The 17,201-nt window shown below is 37.5% G+C and overlaps 1 protein-coding gene across 1 annotated transcript in view; it reads left to right on the top strand.

Moving 5' to 3' along the window:
- RAB11FIP2 (RAB11 family interacting protein 2) overlaps positions 1-15,640 on the top strand; it is a 43,134-nt gene extending 27,494 nt beyond the window's left edge. Inside the window, exons 4-5 of the mRNA XM_019502899.1 lie at positions 10,443-10,488; positions 14,383-15,640. Coding sequence (XP_019358444.1) covers positions 10,443-10,488; positions 14,383-14,610 — 274 coding nt within the window. The 3' untranslated portion in view covers positions 14,611-15,640. The remainder of the gene's footprint in view (positions 1-10,442; positions 10,489-14,382) is intronic.
- The last annotated feature ends 1,561 nt before the right edge of the window (positions 15,641-17,201 follow it).

The following is a 17,201-nucleotide window of genomic DNA, read 5'->3' as shown; positions in this document are numbered from 1 at the left end:
CACACACACACACACACACACACACACACACACACACACACACACACACACACACACACCCCTTAGATAATCATGGAGATGAGAGGGCAGCTGCAAAGGAAATGGACTTCAAGGTCTGTTATAAATATGTTGGCATATTAGAAGGCCATATGTGTGTCCCTGGAAGTGCCATTCATTTATAAGCTATAGGGAGTCCCCAAACCTGAACTTGTTGTGCATGAGGACAAAACAGGAGCATGTAATGGCAGTTCTTGCCTACAAAAGCTTATGCCTGTCTGAATGAGTTGCTCTTTAAGGGGCCACCCTGTTCTGCTTTCTGTCTTTCTATGCTTTATGTAGGAAAAACTGCTTAAAGAATATATGTAACTATGACTGCTTACAATAATAGTCAATTTTGACATTTCAATCAGTCATTAACAAAGTATCTGTATATAGGTTACACAATTTTGCAATGTTTTATTTCTTTTTCTTGCATTCTTTACATTTCTTCTTTCAAAAGCAACACGCCCGCTCCCTGTTACTTGAATTTGGGTGCTGTTTTATTTATTTTTCTTTCACTCTTCTTTGCTTACAGTTGTGGTTATAGATGCATATTTGCCACCTTTCTAGTTGAATGAGTTTTACCCATTTGATCTCAGAATCAGTTGAAAATATGAAATAATAGAATGAAATACTGTTATTTGTACTGCAGAAATCTTAATATTTACTAGAATTTGGTACATAAGGCAGCGAGTCTGAGGCTTCATAAACACAGAATAAGTACCAAGCAAACAGAAACGGTGCAGGATTTGCTCCCTGTCCTGCTAAGGTGCTTAACTTGTGAGATGGACAGATCATCTCTTGCAGTGAGAGAGTAATTAAATCTATGCCTTATCTCATTTTGGACTTTTGGCTTCAGCCTGCCAACTGTTACATGATATGGATACTTCTATGCGGCTGAAACTACCACCCCTGAGGTTCCCACCAAGCAACCATCAAATGCTTGTGTCGTTACCTATGCTGTATTGGAGCCATAGAGTCCTACAGGATATTCTGTGAATTGTTTTTATAAGTCTGGACTAGGGGAAGCTGTCCCCACCCAATTAGATATTTCTAATTAGAATATTTATTTTATAAAAGTTGCTGTGCTTAAAGTTCATGTTACTGAATAATATTACAAGATTTTTAGAAATGTTGAAATCTTCTAAATGCATTTGAAATCGATGTACTGGGTATACAAGGAAAAGTCCATCCAAAGTATAATTCTTTGGCTGTTGAAGTGAAAAAAAATAGAAACAGATTTTTTTTTATTACCAAAGAAGCAGGGTTTTTTTGTTTGTTTGCAAAAGAGCCAAATTTCATTTATTAAAATGACATTGTTTTAAAATATAGTCAATGTACAAAGTATTTGAATTGGAAAACTTCTACATTTTTCTTTTTCAGCATGTTAAGAAACAGTTGTTTTAAGTGAAAATTGTTTTTAAGCTTGAGACTTTAAATGCCAAGTTTCAATCTGGGGTGTTTTTTTTTCCCCAGCTGAGTTATATATCCCTGAAAGTAGGACCTTAAAGTAGAAGTGATGACACAACTTAAAGTATAATGACCTAACTGATGTGTACGGTAGCTCTCCTGAGGATAAAATGTCTTAAGTCATTTAGCCAAAGCACTGTCTGTTCAATACTTGATCTCTTAGCTGAGTATGAAAGTGCATAGTAAAAGAAATATTTAAATGCCTGAAAATTTTCCATTTTATTGTTGTTAGCCAATTCTGCTTGTAAAAACTATAATAAAACTCAACCCAGCGTATTGCACAAGATCACTATAGCCTTCTGATCTGACTAACAAAAGATAGATTTTTTCTTGCTTTTTAAGCATATTATGATTTACAAACAGTGTGTTAGAGAAGTGCAACACATTATTATATTGGCAGATAAAACTGTTCAGCTAGTAACGGTTTTAGAGTGTGGACATAAAAACTATTTACTGCAGAATAAATGGGGCACAGCTTTGCTATAGTGCCTTTGGTGGTCTATGATGACTGCCCATGTGCCATTCTTATCCCTTGGCAAATGGAAGCTAAGCCATGGTAGCTCTGCCCCAATTTCATTGTAGGTTGTCTGCAGATGGGCAGTTACAGCAAAATAATTGATGCATATTAAAGCCCCAATTTCTTTCTATTTCTAAACAGAGCTTCAAATTCTCTGTTTGTCCAAAACCTTATTCTCACAGTGAGTTTTTTAAAATACTGCTTTAAATAAATCTTCTGTTTATAGATATCTAGAAATTCTGCGGCCTGTGAGTTTTTTACCATCATAAAGTTTCAAAATTTGATAAAACCTAATCATAAAACCAATAAAATAAATTTAGGCTACTTACAGATGTAAAAAAATAACCAAATCCTGCCCCCCACCCCCCGAGCTTTACTATAAATTCTGTGAGCCCCCGTGCCGAGCCCAGTGCATGCCCAGAAGAGGCATTGTGTTAGTTGGACCTGGCTTCTCCAGTGTCTGTATAGACTGGGCGCTTCAGCGAGGTTTTTTTGGCACTTTTATCTAATAGCTGATTGAATCAGCTATTAGATAAAAGCACAAAAAAGCCTCACTGAAGCGCCCAATCTATACAGATACTGAAGAGCAGAGTCCAACTACCATTTCGCTGCTTCTGGTAAAGCACTTTTTTCCCCCCCATATCTGTCAACAGCCTTAAGTGTAGCTTTACAGTTAGGTCATCACAGAGCTCCGTGCGGGTTAACCATGTATTTACCAATTTCTTCAGTGAGTTTTGCAGCCTTCATAGAGCTTTTGCTGCCTCATGTAAACTGGGCTGGGTACCTAAGTTATCTGTTTTTAAGTGAAGTCTATACTGCACTGTCGTGTAGTTGAAGTGTAGTAAGTGTCATCACTCAGCCCGATGGGCTAAGATCCAGTATAGAATATCTTTGCCTATACTACATTACAGACACTAATGGTGCATTTCAGTCTACGAATACCCTTAGAAAGAGCTGTTCTGATCCATATATCTATTGAACAACCTAAATATTTAACTACCTGATAGACCAAGTAAACCAGGAGGCTGCAATGGAAGGAAAACTACAGGCACAATATTTTAACTATAAAATAACATATTTGTTATGGTTAATGCAGTTCAAGACAGATAGTCTGCAAAAGTTGTCTTCTTTACTAGCTTATACTATTTTTCCCTGGTTACTTTTCTGCCCACTGTGGCATGAGAAAAGGGAAGGAGTCTCAGCTATGACTTCAAAGTGGAAATCCAAACCAATAAAAGCCAGGAAATTCGAAGGTTTTACTATTTAATAACATTTGGGTTTAAAAAATGTTGCAATAAAATAAGGAGGTATTATTTCACCCATGGGAATCAGTGATCCAGCCTGCATAGAGCCCTATCATCTAGCCTGCAGTGCTGCTTGGGGGTCTTGGACCAGCCCTGCACTCGGCCTGCAGCAGGCACTGGACGAGCTGTACAGAGCCAGTCTAGCACATGCTGCAGGTGGTGCATGGGGATGGACCAGCCCTGTATGCTGGATTTGGGACTAGTCTGGATCAGGCCTGCAGATGTGGATCCAGCATGCAGGGCCAGTTCTGCACATGCCCCAAATCAGTCCCACACTGCACTCAGCATGTGGTGCCAGTCCAGAATGTGCATTGGGCTCTGGCACGTGGGGCCAGTCTGTGGGCTTGCTCCAGCCCACACATTGGCCTTGTGCCCCTCATCTGGCCGTTGAGCCTGGATGAGCTTTATTACCCCTTATTTAACCTGTCAGAGAATAGCTGATATAAAAGAGCCCTTGGGAAACTAGTTGTTTCCAAAGTAAATGAGACAAAGGACTTAGGTCGTTAGTGTGCAAAGCAAAACAGGAAGGTATATGGAGGTTGGGCGAGTCGCTTGCTTAGGAGGATGTCTCTTCCTGCACCATTTCATTGTCACTGATGTTTTTGAGTCCAGCCGGTTAACCTAATTTACTTCTCAATGGGATAACCTACCCCTCTTTGGGAGAGTGGGACCAGTGAAGGAGTGTTTGAGTTGAGATCAAAACGGGATTTCTAAGGAAGTCAGAATGAGGTCTGGGGGGACAGTACTGAGCTATCACCGGCAGCAGAGCTATGGGAAGGGAGCATGGGTGTGGTGGCCCTTATACTGCTCCGGGTAAGTGGAAGATGATGAAAGAAACAGAAACTTAAGGAAATGAGCATCCCTCAGTGAAGAGGACTTCTAGTCCAATGAGTGCTCATCTTCTCATTTTCTATAATTTAAGGGTTATATCCAGTAACAAACTTAAGATGCCTACAAGTTATCTAGTACAGCACCCAGCTTTTAGGTGACTGGCCTCCTGGGTAGAATCCAAAAGACAGTATAAGATAGAGGTTGGGCCATGGGGTAGATTTGACCCATGGTGTTTCTTGATCTGGCCCACAGACATGGGGCTTCAGTAGCACTTGTTTTCCTGTCCCTCCACAGGAGAAAGCACTGGTGGCAGGTACTCTCCCTGTGGTGCCACTGGGAAAAGTGGCAATGGCACTTGAGTCACATAACATCCTTCTGTCTGCCCACCTCTGACTTGAATGTGTGTCAGTCTGGCCCAAAGCCTGAAAAGGTTGCTGGCAGCTAGTATAAGGCATCCAGGTTTCCTGTACAGCACCTGAGAAGAATTAAGCACCTCAGAGGTGCAATGTATTCACAGCATGCCACATAGGGAGTCACATAGTGCTATGTAAAAATGAAGCACAGGGATGCATCTAAAAACCTGCCCCTCTTTATTCTTTGAAATAATGATTCAGGGTGCACTCTCTACTTCTAAAGAAGAGGAAGAGCTCACATATTATATAATACCTTAGCAGTTAGAGCACTCACCCAGGAAGTAGAAATATTGGGGTCCAGTGTCCTCCACTATCCTGAGGGGGTTTAAAATCAACACGTCTCACATCTGAAGAGAGTGCCGTAACCATTAGCTTATATAACCTACAGTGGGGTGAAGACTTTCTCCGCTACTCCAGTTGAAACTGTGCACCATGAAGAATGATAGCTCCTGAGTGAGTGTTAAAATCGTTAGGCTATTATATAAAAGATGGACACCACTGCCAATATTTCTGCCCTTTTGGACACCCTGTTTTATGAGGGGCCTAATTCCCCTGGGGTGTGTTAGGTGTGCCAAGCAGGGAGTCACTTGGAGTGCATCAATAGAAAATGTTAATCACAGGGGTGTGGTATGCCTACCACAGGGGCGGGCACTTATTTTGGGCAGAGGGCCGCTTACTGAGATTTGGCAAGCCATCGAGGGCTTCATGAGAGGCAGTCAGGGGCAGATAAATATTAATTTTCTAAATTTGGGGGGGGCCCCACGGGCCAAATAGAATGGCCTGGGGCGCTGCATCCGGCCCCCGGGCCACACTTTGCCCACCCCTGGCCTACCAGATTGGGCCCATTTGGGTGCTGTTCCATCTAGTTTCTAGATTGCACCAGGTCTTCAGCCATGGGGACTTAACTCAGCTGAGGACATTGTGCAGCTCTGGACATGCACAGAAGCCTCTAGGGAAAATGTCATAGCCTTCCAGCCAGGGATGTGCATAGTAGTTTAGGCACCTCCAGGATGAGAAAGGTTGAGGGTGGGTTGAGGGTATTTTGGATTGCTGTTTTGGACTTTATGGTACTAAAGGTAGCATTCTGTTTGTTTTTGAATGTTTAGATGACCAAATTTATCTACATGTTCATCCAAGTCTCAAAAATGCTCAGGTGGGCATTATTCCTGCATGTGTGGCCCTACCCATCTGCATGACTACATATATGTCAGAAAAAGTCTTCCAAGCCATGTGCAAGTAGCATTTTGGGGGCATAGATGACCATGTAGGTGATCGGGTTTGGTTGTCTGGGCATCCAGATAGATACTTAGGTTGGCATGCTAAGTCAGTGGTTCTCAACCTTTTTAGACTCAAGGAACCTCTTGGTAGTGCCAGCTCTCGTTTTCACTCATTTTTCTGTAGTCCAGAAAAAATAGAGCAGTTTTTGTACTGCAAAGGGCTCAGAAAGGCCACACTGATGGATTTCTATTTGAAATTTCTGGGTTTTGTGAATCTTAAGGTATCCGGGGGTGCTGCAGCACCCTGGTTGAGAATCACTGGTCTAAGTAATATTGTGCATATGGTAGGTAGGTCTCTCTGGGAAGTCCTTGCATAGTAACTATCTGAAGCTCAGGACAATGCAAATATAATTGTAAATATCATATTTTGTTGCATTGACAATAAGAGCAAAAGCTTTCTAAATCTTCTGTATGTTTTTCCTTTTCTTATTTGTGACACGTTTGTCCCCAGTGAAAATAGAATCACAGAAGACCTGGGGTTGGAAGGGACCTCAGGGGGTTACATCTAGTCCAATCTCCTGCTCAAAGCAAGACCATCCCTAACTATATCATCCCAGCAAGCCACAGTGTTGTATACTTAGATCATTACAACCTCTAAGGATGGAGACTCCATAGCCTCTCTGGGTAGCCGTGCTTTACTACCGTCTTCATGAGAGGAGTTCCCAATATGTAACCTAAACTTCCCTTGCTGCAACTTGAGGCCATTGCTCCTTGTTCTGTTATCCACCACACCTGAGAACAGCCCAGCTCCATCTTCTTTGTTCCCACCCTGCAGGTAGTTGGAGGCTGTTGTTATATCCCCTTCGGTCTTGTCTCTTCTAAACTAAATAAGCACAGTTCCTTCAGCCTCTCATAAATCATGTAGACCCCTAATCATTTTCATTCCCCTTGGCTGGACTCTCTTCAATTTGCCCACAGTAAACTTACGTCACATCGGGTTTTTTTATTATTTGACCATCATTGGTATGCTTTTCTCTGTACAGTCATAAAGACAATATGGTCTCTGCCTCTGCACTTATAATCTAAAGTATAGATTACTTGCAACCACTTCTAAGTAATTCTATTCAAACCAGTTGGAATACCCTGATGTAATCAGCTGGCATGATTTTGACAGCCATGATACTAAGACTTTGCCTGTGCTTGAAGCCTTGACCCTTTTAACTGTGCTAGCCTAGTTAAAACGGTGAAACCCTCTGGTTTAGTTGTAGTTTGCCGGAATAAAAGATAATATTAGGATAGTAAAGAGGATGACTTGAGAGGCAATAAAAGAAATGAGAGAAGAGAAGCATGTAGAGGCAGAATTTTGAGAAACCCTCAGCTGATCTACCGTTGATTTCATACACTGTCCTGTGTGCCTTTGGGCACAATATCATTTCAGCGAAGCTTATTTTAAAGTCTTAATTACTCATCTTGGATTATAATAGCAGATTTAAACCACATTTGACATGCTGTCCTTACTAAACTAAATAGATTATTCACATTATAACTGTGTGATTTTTATTGAGCAGTAAATACCCTGTGTTCTGGAACTTTTATTTGAGGAGATGTAAAATCCTATTAACATCAGTTTTAGTTTGCCTTTTTACTAGCACTTAAAAATAAAATTTGGAAAACAGTAATTATGTGTATACACACCAGACAGTTTTAATAGTGATGTTTGAGCCAGAAAAACCCAATTTGACTTTCAGTTCCCAGGATGAGCTGGCAAAAAAAAAAGCCTGCCAGTTAGTGAAGAAACATCTTTTCTTACTTGCAAACTGAGCAAATGTAGTTTGGAAGTAACTGAAAAACAATAAATATAGAATCCCACAATGCCAATGCTTACAATTGGTTTTTACAGTGGAACCGCACTCTAAAAGCTAAAAGAAAATATGCTTCCAAGCTGTGAACATATTTTTGTCCTGCTTCCACAGCACAGATTTGCTGCCAATTTATCAAACCCAGGGCAAAAAAATAGGGATAGGATCTTAGCTATTATAACTGTGCTGTATAGTCCTACAATGATAGCAGAGCATGCCATTTACATCCACATTGCTTTTATCATTCAGATATACATATTAATTAGAATTTGGATATTGGTGACATCAGTGGCTTCAGTTAAAATCAGAATGACCTTCTACAATTAAGAAAATAGTTGCTTGAGAGAGAGAGATGTAGGCTTACTTAATATACAATTTATGATTCCTAAAATCCTAGGTGTATGCTTTTTTGGCTTGCTTTTACATGGTTATTATTAGCCAACTAAGATGTCAACTTTAACTTCAAGGTGTATTATTCTGATGAAACTTAAGAAAAGGCCCAGGAACTTTAAATACACAATGCTGCAAAAATGTATTTTTGCAGTTTTACAGTATATTCTTTAAAGGTATTATTAAATTCACAAATGGTGAATTATGAGTACAGCTGGGAGAGCCTGGAATTTCTCATACTCACCTCAGGCTAGAAGAGCTGGCAGGAAATCATGCTAGGCTCACTGAGACCATGGACTAGTTAGTAGACGATCTGATTTAAAATATAGATAGACAGATAGATAAGATAAAAATAAAAATGATTCACTACTTCCCTGGGAGGGGGTCTATTTCCCACTTTTCTCTTAAGATATGTACACAATCGGTTTTTTACTTGTGAGCCTTTTGTATTTAAATGTAGACAACTGCTTACATAAGTACTTACACTTGCTGGGTTTGTAGATGCAGTCAGGAGGTTCACAACAATGCAGTGTGCATGATTTTTTTCCGTTTAAAACCATTATTTAGTACTCCCAATGGTCTGCCTTTCTGATTTTAAAGTTCAATTTTTATGTATAGTCACTGTTCCCGATTCTATTTTAAGTTGCTGTTATGCAAGAGCATCTCAGAACGTATTTCACAAAAACTATTAAGTCATTCAGTTCTATAAAAGATCCTGCTTTCTTAACCTTTCAGAAACTCACTCAGTTGAGCAGTCAGACCGCATTATTCTATATCTTGTCTGACACGAGGAAATGGTCCCAAAAGAAAGGTATCCCAAATTAACGCCACACTTCGCTAAATAACGACATTCTTGGTTTTCACCAAGCTAATTCGATCCAGTTCAGTTCACTCGTTTTTTTTGAACACAGAATAGATCACAAAAGGCAGCCATGAATGAGTAAGTTCATCATGTGTTTGACACATCAGTGTGAGACTAAAAGGCAGACCATGAGGGAGGGTTCCTGCCTTTAGATTTTAGACAATACCCGATGAAAGAGGCCCCTCATTCAAAACTGTTCTCTAGTGAGCTGGGCAGAATGCCTCAGATCACTGTTACAAGCAGGTATAATGGGAATTAGCCAGAACTGGATTCATCAGACACCTTTTTCCTCGCAGTTGTGACTGTTCATGTAATCAAATCTTCATCTAATATTCCAAGTGCTACAGGTGGTTTGCTGGGTGTCTGTATAAGCAAAGACTAGAGCTGTCCTAGATTGATTTAGCTTTTTAATTTCATTTTATAATGGCAGCGTTCAGAACCTTGTAATGTAAAACGTGTCCATTCACCTCTTTTATATCAACTGCTAAATATGTATAATCCAAAGTTACAGGCTCAAAAAAGAATGAAATTGAAGTGGAAGAATATTGCTTGTTTTAAGGTTGATTTTTCTGTTAAACTGAAAAACAAAGGGACAACTTTTTTCATACTTTTGAAAGTTGTCATTTTTGATTTTTTCCAATACCTTTTCAGTGGCCTAAAATTGAAACACTTTGTTTCCAAATTTATATTTCCTTCTTCTTGAATTGATTTTATCTAGGTATAATCTCTGACTACAGAGATTTTTTTTTTCTTTTTCTTTCTAAAAAAATAAAGGCAAATTCATGAGCCATGAGAGTCATGAAGGGTTTGGTCTAATCATAAATGATTTGTTACATGTTCAACCAAGCCAGGTTGAACTGAGAAGGCTCTTTTATAAAACCTCTATCAACAAGCCTCAACTTTGGCCTTCAGTACAGGTGCGCTTCTGGAGCATATGTAACCTTTCCAGCATCACAGAATCAACTATTTGGTGACCTAGACCATTAAAACACTACTGCCAGGTATCAGCTGTGCTTTGGTCTCAGTCACTTAAGGAAAAAAAATGAAAACTTTGTAATGTTGTATGTAGAATAATGTAATAAGTCTGTTGAATAGTTGTTCATTGGATCCACCTAAACTCTGTTGGGAATTGAGCATCATGAACATTAAAGAACTTTTCAATCTATGAAAACAACTAGTGGTCTCAATTTAGTTTATGTAGGTTAGGTCACCTATATCAAACCCTCCACAAAGAAAGATACCAATTGGTACCTTTCTTGACAATCTCAGCCTAGACATCTGTATAGAAAATGGGTATAAAAACTGAATTAGCATCTCAGTTTCAGAAATGGCAGTTCTTGTAAAAAAGTAAAATTTAAGTGGCAAGTTTGTATACCAGCTGTTTTAAGAGCATTACCTTAAATTTTGGAAATTGTCCCTAAATTTCGTAAGTTCTTGAAGTCTCAAATTATATGCATGTTGCTATATTTGGTATAAAGTTCCTTGACAAAGGACGCGTTAGTAAGGTTGGTTTTTTTTTGTTTGTTTGTTTCTCCTCTAGTTTCAAGATGAATACACCAAGCATTGAAGACCTCAGGAAAACAACAGTGAGTAATAATGTTATGGAGAACCATCAGTAAATGCCAGCTATTTGATTCCTGAAACAGAATAAATAATTTTCCCTCCTCTAATGCAAAAAAAAATGCTGGAATTTACTTCTTTTGTTTTCTTGTATGACTGATATTTCCAGCACTCCTCACCAGAAATGCTCTCCTGACTACAGATGTGGTACAATTCAGTGAAACTAAGAGAAGGCCTAGAGGACCCAAACCTCAAAATAAGTAGAATAACCTCAAAGATACCATGTAGAACAGATGTGAGGTTTTCCCCCTGGGAATAGTGGGAGACCTATTGCTTTGGCCATTTAAAATAAGTTGGAACTAAATAGTAGAATCCATTAAACATTTTTTCATTAGCAGTGTATTACCTAACCGATCTTTCTTACCACTGTAGCCTATGGCTCTTTATTAGGACAGTTATTTAGATGGGTATTCAGAGGAAATAACCTGATTTAGGAAATAAGTATGAAGGGGTTAGTAATAAAAAAAAAATTAACAGCTTCTTATGAAAATTATAAAAAGAAAATAAAAAAAGCAAGAAGAAATTTTATTCTAAGATGCAAAGAATCATAAAATCACAGAGAAAAGACCTAGCAGGATCCTCAAGTGGTTATTTAGTCCTTGCTTGAGACAGGATCATCCCTGTCTAAACCACCTCAGACATATATTTGTCTTACGTGCCCTAACCACTTCCAATGCCAACAGTGCCACAACCTCTCTAAGTGATCTCTTCTACTGCTTAATCATGCTCATAGTTAGTAAGTTCTCCCCAATATCTAACCACATCTCCCTTATTCCAATTTAAGTCCATTACAGTTTTATCCTGTCCCCTGTGGACTCACAGAAAAAAAATCCACACATTTTGTAGTTTCTTTGTTTAAAAGAAATTATGGTCTTACTAGAATTTTGTTCTATGAGCAGATTGTATCTTTAAAAGTGGATTTGTTTTCCATCTTAAAAAAATAGAAAATAAGTTGCACAACCAAATAGGATTTCTACTGTTTGTCTTTTGCTGTGTTATGTAAATGATTTATAACAACTTTTGATGTTTCATAATAAATACCCAAGTTTGACATCTCCCTCTAGTTTCTTACATTATACAGAGTATATGAAGGCTGCCTTTGATCAGATAGTAAACTGAATTCTACCAGTCGGTTACTTAATCTCTGACAAAAAGCAACATCAAAAATTGATTTAACTTAGCAGCTATTGTCTGTAAAGTAACCTTAATTACAGTTTCTATGTGCTTGTAAATGTACTATCCCAAATCGTGTAATTTATTGCTGGTAATAATTCTTTTAAGAAATAAGATATGAATTGTTTTATTTAAAGGATTTAAAGGTGATAAAAGAAATCCTTGATATGCTGATTTTCTTTTGGAATACCAACTATCCTAAATGTCAGTTGCAGGATTATAAGGTTATGTTCATTTAATGCAAGATACAATTAAGAGGAGAAAGCACTATCTATGTACCCTTAGTTTTTGAATGAAACTATTTGAAACATTTTAATGCTCCAGATTATTTTAAAGATGTTTGAAGTAATTTATATTAGGTTCTGCAGTAATAGCCTTCCACCAAGTTGTTATTTTTTTCTTTCCTTATACCTAGTGTTTAGAAATTACATTTGTATGTCTTCTGCTCTGGTGCCAACACCTGTCTCTGGAAATAGTGCTTAAATGGGAGCAGTAGCCAGTTGAAAGGGCAGCGCGAGCTCTTTAAGGCCTAATTAAGAACTGAAAGGGAGATGAAGCAAGTAGGACAAAAGATGTGAAAGTAGCTGAGATGATATTCCCAGAGCAAAATTCCTCATTAGAACAATAAAGATATGATCAGAGAACGCCAGGCCTTCCTCTTATCTCTCTCACTCTCCTCCAGTTACTGCGGATGTCAGTTTGTACCCCAATAACATATAGTTACCAAGACAACCCTCCCTCCAGGATGTTGCTGTTTAGTACATTTTACTAAAATAAGATAAATATTTTACAGTAAAATTTTAGTAGCAAGTTTTTGTACAGAGGATACTATAGAGCAACATGTTACTTCTGTTCAAATTAACAACATTATCATCAGATGTGAGTTACCCCATAGTGCTGTCAGTGTTCACTTTTAAATGTACTAAAAACATAATGGTAGGCCGTTTAAATTTGTATTTTTCTGTAAGGAGTATTTCCCTTTGCATTTATGTAACAAGTTATTACGAGAAAAGTTTCATGTGGAGCATGAACATAAGAAAACAACTTTAAAACATACGTATTACACAGATATTTGGGGGGAAAGATGTAATAATTAAAAACAGTGTTGTATACCAGTTTTATGTCTTTGCAAATGAGAAAATAGAGCAAGAACTTTATTTTTAGATACAGTAGCTTTAGTAATGTGTTCTCTGAGGTGTCTGAAACATTAGTATTGTACTGCCAAATGATTCCTAACTTACTGTGGAAGAAAATAAGCAAAGTATACAAATAAGAATTGGAAATGCTTTCTATTATGCATACAGCATTGGGTATCTAATACTAAATTATTTATAAATTTCACCAAGTTAAGTGTTTGGGTTTTTTTCAATGAGCTCTGCGAGTCATCAAGAATGACTGGCAGCTTTTAGTATTACGGATTGTCAAAACCAAGTTAATTGTTAGCGACTAAATACTGATGGGTAAAATAATTTTAAATCTCACAAATATAACAAGTCAAAAACCCTTAAATAATAAATATTGCTAACAGAAAACAATTGACTGGGGGAGAGGCCAGTTAGCTTGTGGCATTCCCACTGAATCACACAGTACGCCCTCACTTTTAATTAGCCTTACTTGAAAACTTCGGCCACCTGCATATTTTAATGATCAGATGGATGCCAATGTGTAAATATTGAGCTATGCTGAAATGCAAAGGAGTGAAGCGGGCTACTTGTGTATATATCTACCATGTGGGCTACTTCCTAATAGAACCTGATTTATCATTTTTAATGAGAAGATTTAAATGTAAACAAAAACTGTCTTCGAAGCATGAATTACTTCAGTTTATATTCCAGTCAAAGGTTCAAGCTTTGAGGGGTTAGATTATTTTATTTAGTAAAATGTTCCATATCTTTTAAATGCCTCAGCCTCTGAAGCAGCTAAAGCTAATTATTATGTGTGTCTAGCAGTACTATTACTTTTATAAATCAACTCTTGCTAACTATCCTTTTCTCAATTATATGTTTCCAAATGTATTGTAATCTTGTTCCTTAATGTTGCCATTATCTCTCCTCAGTGGAAAATAAGACACTCAAGGTTATAGTTTCTTGGCTCATGCATTGTTCCTTTATTTTGGGAACTATATTTTACTTCTCTTGATACCGACATTTAGGGAATCATCAGAAGTCGTTATTAAAAATGTTTCTATTTTCATTGCTGCTGCTTTTAGGATTTGGTTAACCACTTTTTAAACTTGTAATAGTTCTTTCTAGCTGAGTGCTCTAGTGCAATGATAATACAGCCTTCTAGCATCCTCCAAAATATGAACTATAAAGTCACAGTATATAATAAGTGTGGACCCTGACTTTGAAATATTGGAGAACTACTAAAGGCCAGGAGTGGAAAATAAAAGACAGATAAGGCTTGAGGTTATTGAAGAGCTAAATAAATGCCTTGCTGCAGGTTTGACAAAAGGTGAACCAAAAAATGAAAGAGGACTCAAGAAAGAAAAGAAAAGAGAAGGTAGGATCCTGAACCTTTCCCCTCTCCGTTGTTGACTCCATCTGGGTTAACCAGTTTAGGGTAATTACGAGATTCGTCTTCTAAGTATAAAGATCAGTACCAAAATGACTTTGTTTCGTACGTCTCAACTTGCTCACAGTCTTGGTTAGTAAACTGTTGAAATGACTTTTTTAACTTATTTGTAGGATGGAAATCCTTTTGATGCTACTGCAGGGTACCGTAATCTTACATATGAAGAGGTCTTGCAAGAGTTGGTGAAACACAAAGAGCAGCTTAAGAAGAAAGACACCCATATCCGTGAACTTGAGGACTACATTGACAATCTTCTTGTACGAGTAATGGAGGAAACACCTAGTATTCTCAGAGTACCATATGAACCTTCCCGAAAAGCCGGCAAATTTTCCAAAAGCTAAAATCTCAACTTTTCATGTTAATATTGAATGTGTTAGTGTACGGACATAACACTACACAGCAGATTTATTACATTCGGTTGCATATTCCATTCCTCTTTTCCTAAGAAATCCTTTTTTTCCACTCCAGGTACTAGCAGGGACTGCCACAACTAATACACTATTATATATGTTAAGTTAAAGAACTTCCTGAAGAAAAAAATGAGAGATATGGTAAGTGAATGCCTCTCATCTGTTTTTGGAAATTGCATTTAGCTGCAGAATGTTGCTTACAGTACTGTAAAGAATATACTTTAAAAATGGTTGTGTGTTTTTTTACACAATAGCTTATAATGTTCCTCATTGCAGTTACAGCTATGAAACCATGTTGCTATTTTCTTTATTAATTACTTGGTACAATATTATACACAGTCATTCTTTTTGGTATTACAGCATACCATTAAGGCTGTCATTTGCAAGTCAGCATTGTATATTTTGCCAATCTAAATGTGAGTTGTTGCAATGTGGTATTTTAACACAGTTCATTCTCAAGTTTATCAGAGGGAAACATGAGACCCACAAGTTGAGAAGAGGAAATGCTGCATCATATACAGTGAGATTGTTGTGTCAGTTCAGCAATGGCATACACTTCAGTCAATTATTTTATATTTAAATTCTGAATTTTTGTATACAGGGAATGTTTGAACTTTCAAATGAGCTAATTACACAATGGGTTTTTGCATAAAGTAACGGCATGCCTCTGTATGTGTTAAAATGATACAAAAATGTTCATGGGGTCAGAAGTAGGATTGAAGAAGGTCATGGATAAAGAGTTAAATGGTTTGTTCACTCAAAGCCTAGAGCAGTAAAAATGTAGGAGATATAAATAGACTGACTTAAATAGATGTGGCAATTTTGAAGAATTAAAGTAACTCAATTTCAAATTGAGTTTTTCATGTTCTTCATCTGTTCTTGGATGTCCAGATCGTGTGACAAAAAAGAAAATACTGTTAAGAAAACATTAGATTACTTAGGCATATCTAGAGTATTTTTTTTTTTAAAAAACACTACCTAAAAAGACACGGTCTGCATTCCTTGTCAATGACTTTAAAAGTCTGTTTTTAAATGTATTAGTCGGGTTGTAGTTGTAATGTGATGTACAAAAGAGTTATCTGTAATTCCACTCATTGGCAAAATATCTTCTAATGGAAAGTAATAGCATAGGAAAAATAATTGGTATTAATATCAGCTGTATATTACTTTATTTTACTTTCCTTCATATAAGTCCCAAGTAGATTCCTTGTTATTGTGAAATGCCAGAAAGATAGCATTTGTAAAGAGAATATATTAGCCATGGACCTACAAAGTTAAATTTACTTAAGCTTTGAGGAAAAATTGTGTCCTTTTTTCCCTCTTCTATTCTTGTAAAGTGTGTATTTTTCTTAAGCTGGTATATGATGGGCATGTCTGAGGAAGAAAAAAGCCTAAAATTAACTTCTGATTATTTTTTGTGATTGTAAAAAAATAAGATGCTTTTTTCCTTTTTAAGTCTGCAAAAAATTAATAATGCCATTGTGACTGGTGATTTTTGGACATTATTTGACCAACCTTTCTATCTGAGTACTTTTAACCATGTAGGTACACTGCAGCAACATAGATTTGCACTCATTAGAAGATTTAGCTATATGGTATAACTAACTTTCAGGATTCCACACTAACTTTGTATCTTTGTTGTCTTTTATTTTAAAAAATAAAACTTTTCATTCCTCAGCATGAGAACAGGTAACTAGGAAAGAAAAAAGATTGATTCTTCTAGATTCACAAGAAGTGTTAGGCTTGACAGTCCCAAGCCTGCATTGAGATCTAGTAATGCAGATAACTGTGCTTGGGTGGAGCCTCGGGGCGTTTGTACACGTGGTTGCACCGCAGCTCCGTGTGTTTTTAAAAGCAGCTGGCGCTGCGGCACATACATTTGTATAAACAGCAAAATACGCGTCAGCGCTGAGAAAATGGTGGCAGCATGCTTTTGAACTAAAACGCATTGAAGGTGTTTTAGTTCAAAAGCTTACTGCTACCATTTTCTCAGCGCTGATGCACATTTTGCCGTTTATACAAATGGATGCAGTGCAGCACTGGGCGTGTCGGAGCAGACAGATGTATGGATGCCTCCAGTGATTATTGTCAAGCTCTTCCTGGTTGTTGTATTTTGCTTTAGCAGTCTGTGCTGTACAATTAAGGCCTGAGTTACTAAGTAGTTGCTGTTAAGGCCACCCAAGGATTCAGCAGGCATTGTACCTCAAACTAATATGATTGTTCTTTTGACTTATTTCCAGTCTAAATGACTACATTTATTCTACCATACTCAAAGTGCCAAAGGATATATATATAGATATATATAAAGTTATGATTCATTGCAGGAAGTCAGGTTTTGCACTTGAAGTGGATTTTAGCTTAGAAATGATACCAAGATGTGTTTCAAATATTCAGTATTACCACAAAGATTCTAAAACATTAAAGAATAGTTTGGCTAAAGCCAGTGGTTTTTACTTGCTCTACTTGTGGAATTGTTGTGCCATTGAATTTTTGCTTCCCTTGAATTTAAAAAAATCACTGGT

This window comes from Gavialis gangeticus, unplaced genomic scaffold (genome assembly GCF_001723915.1).
Source record: "Gavialis gangeticus isolate Ggan-Ray unplaced genomic scaffold, GavGan_comp1, whole genome shotgun sequence".
NCBI lineage: Eukaryota > Metazoa > Chordata > Crocodylia > Gavialidae > Gavialis > Gavialis gangeticus.
This window is presented reverse-complemented; position numbering and strand designations above follow the sequence as displayed.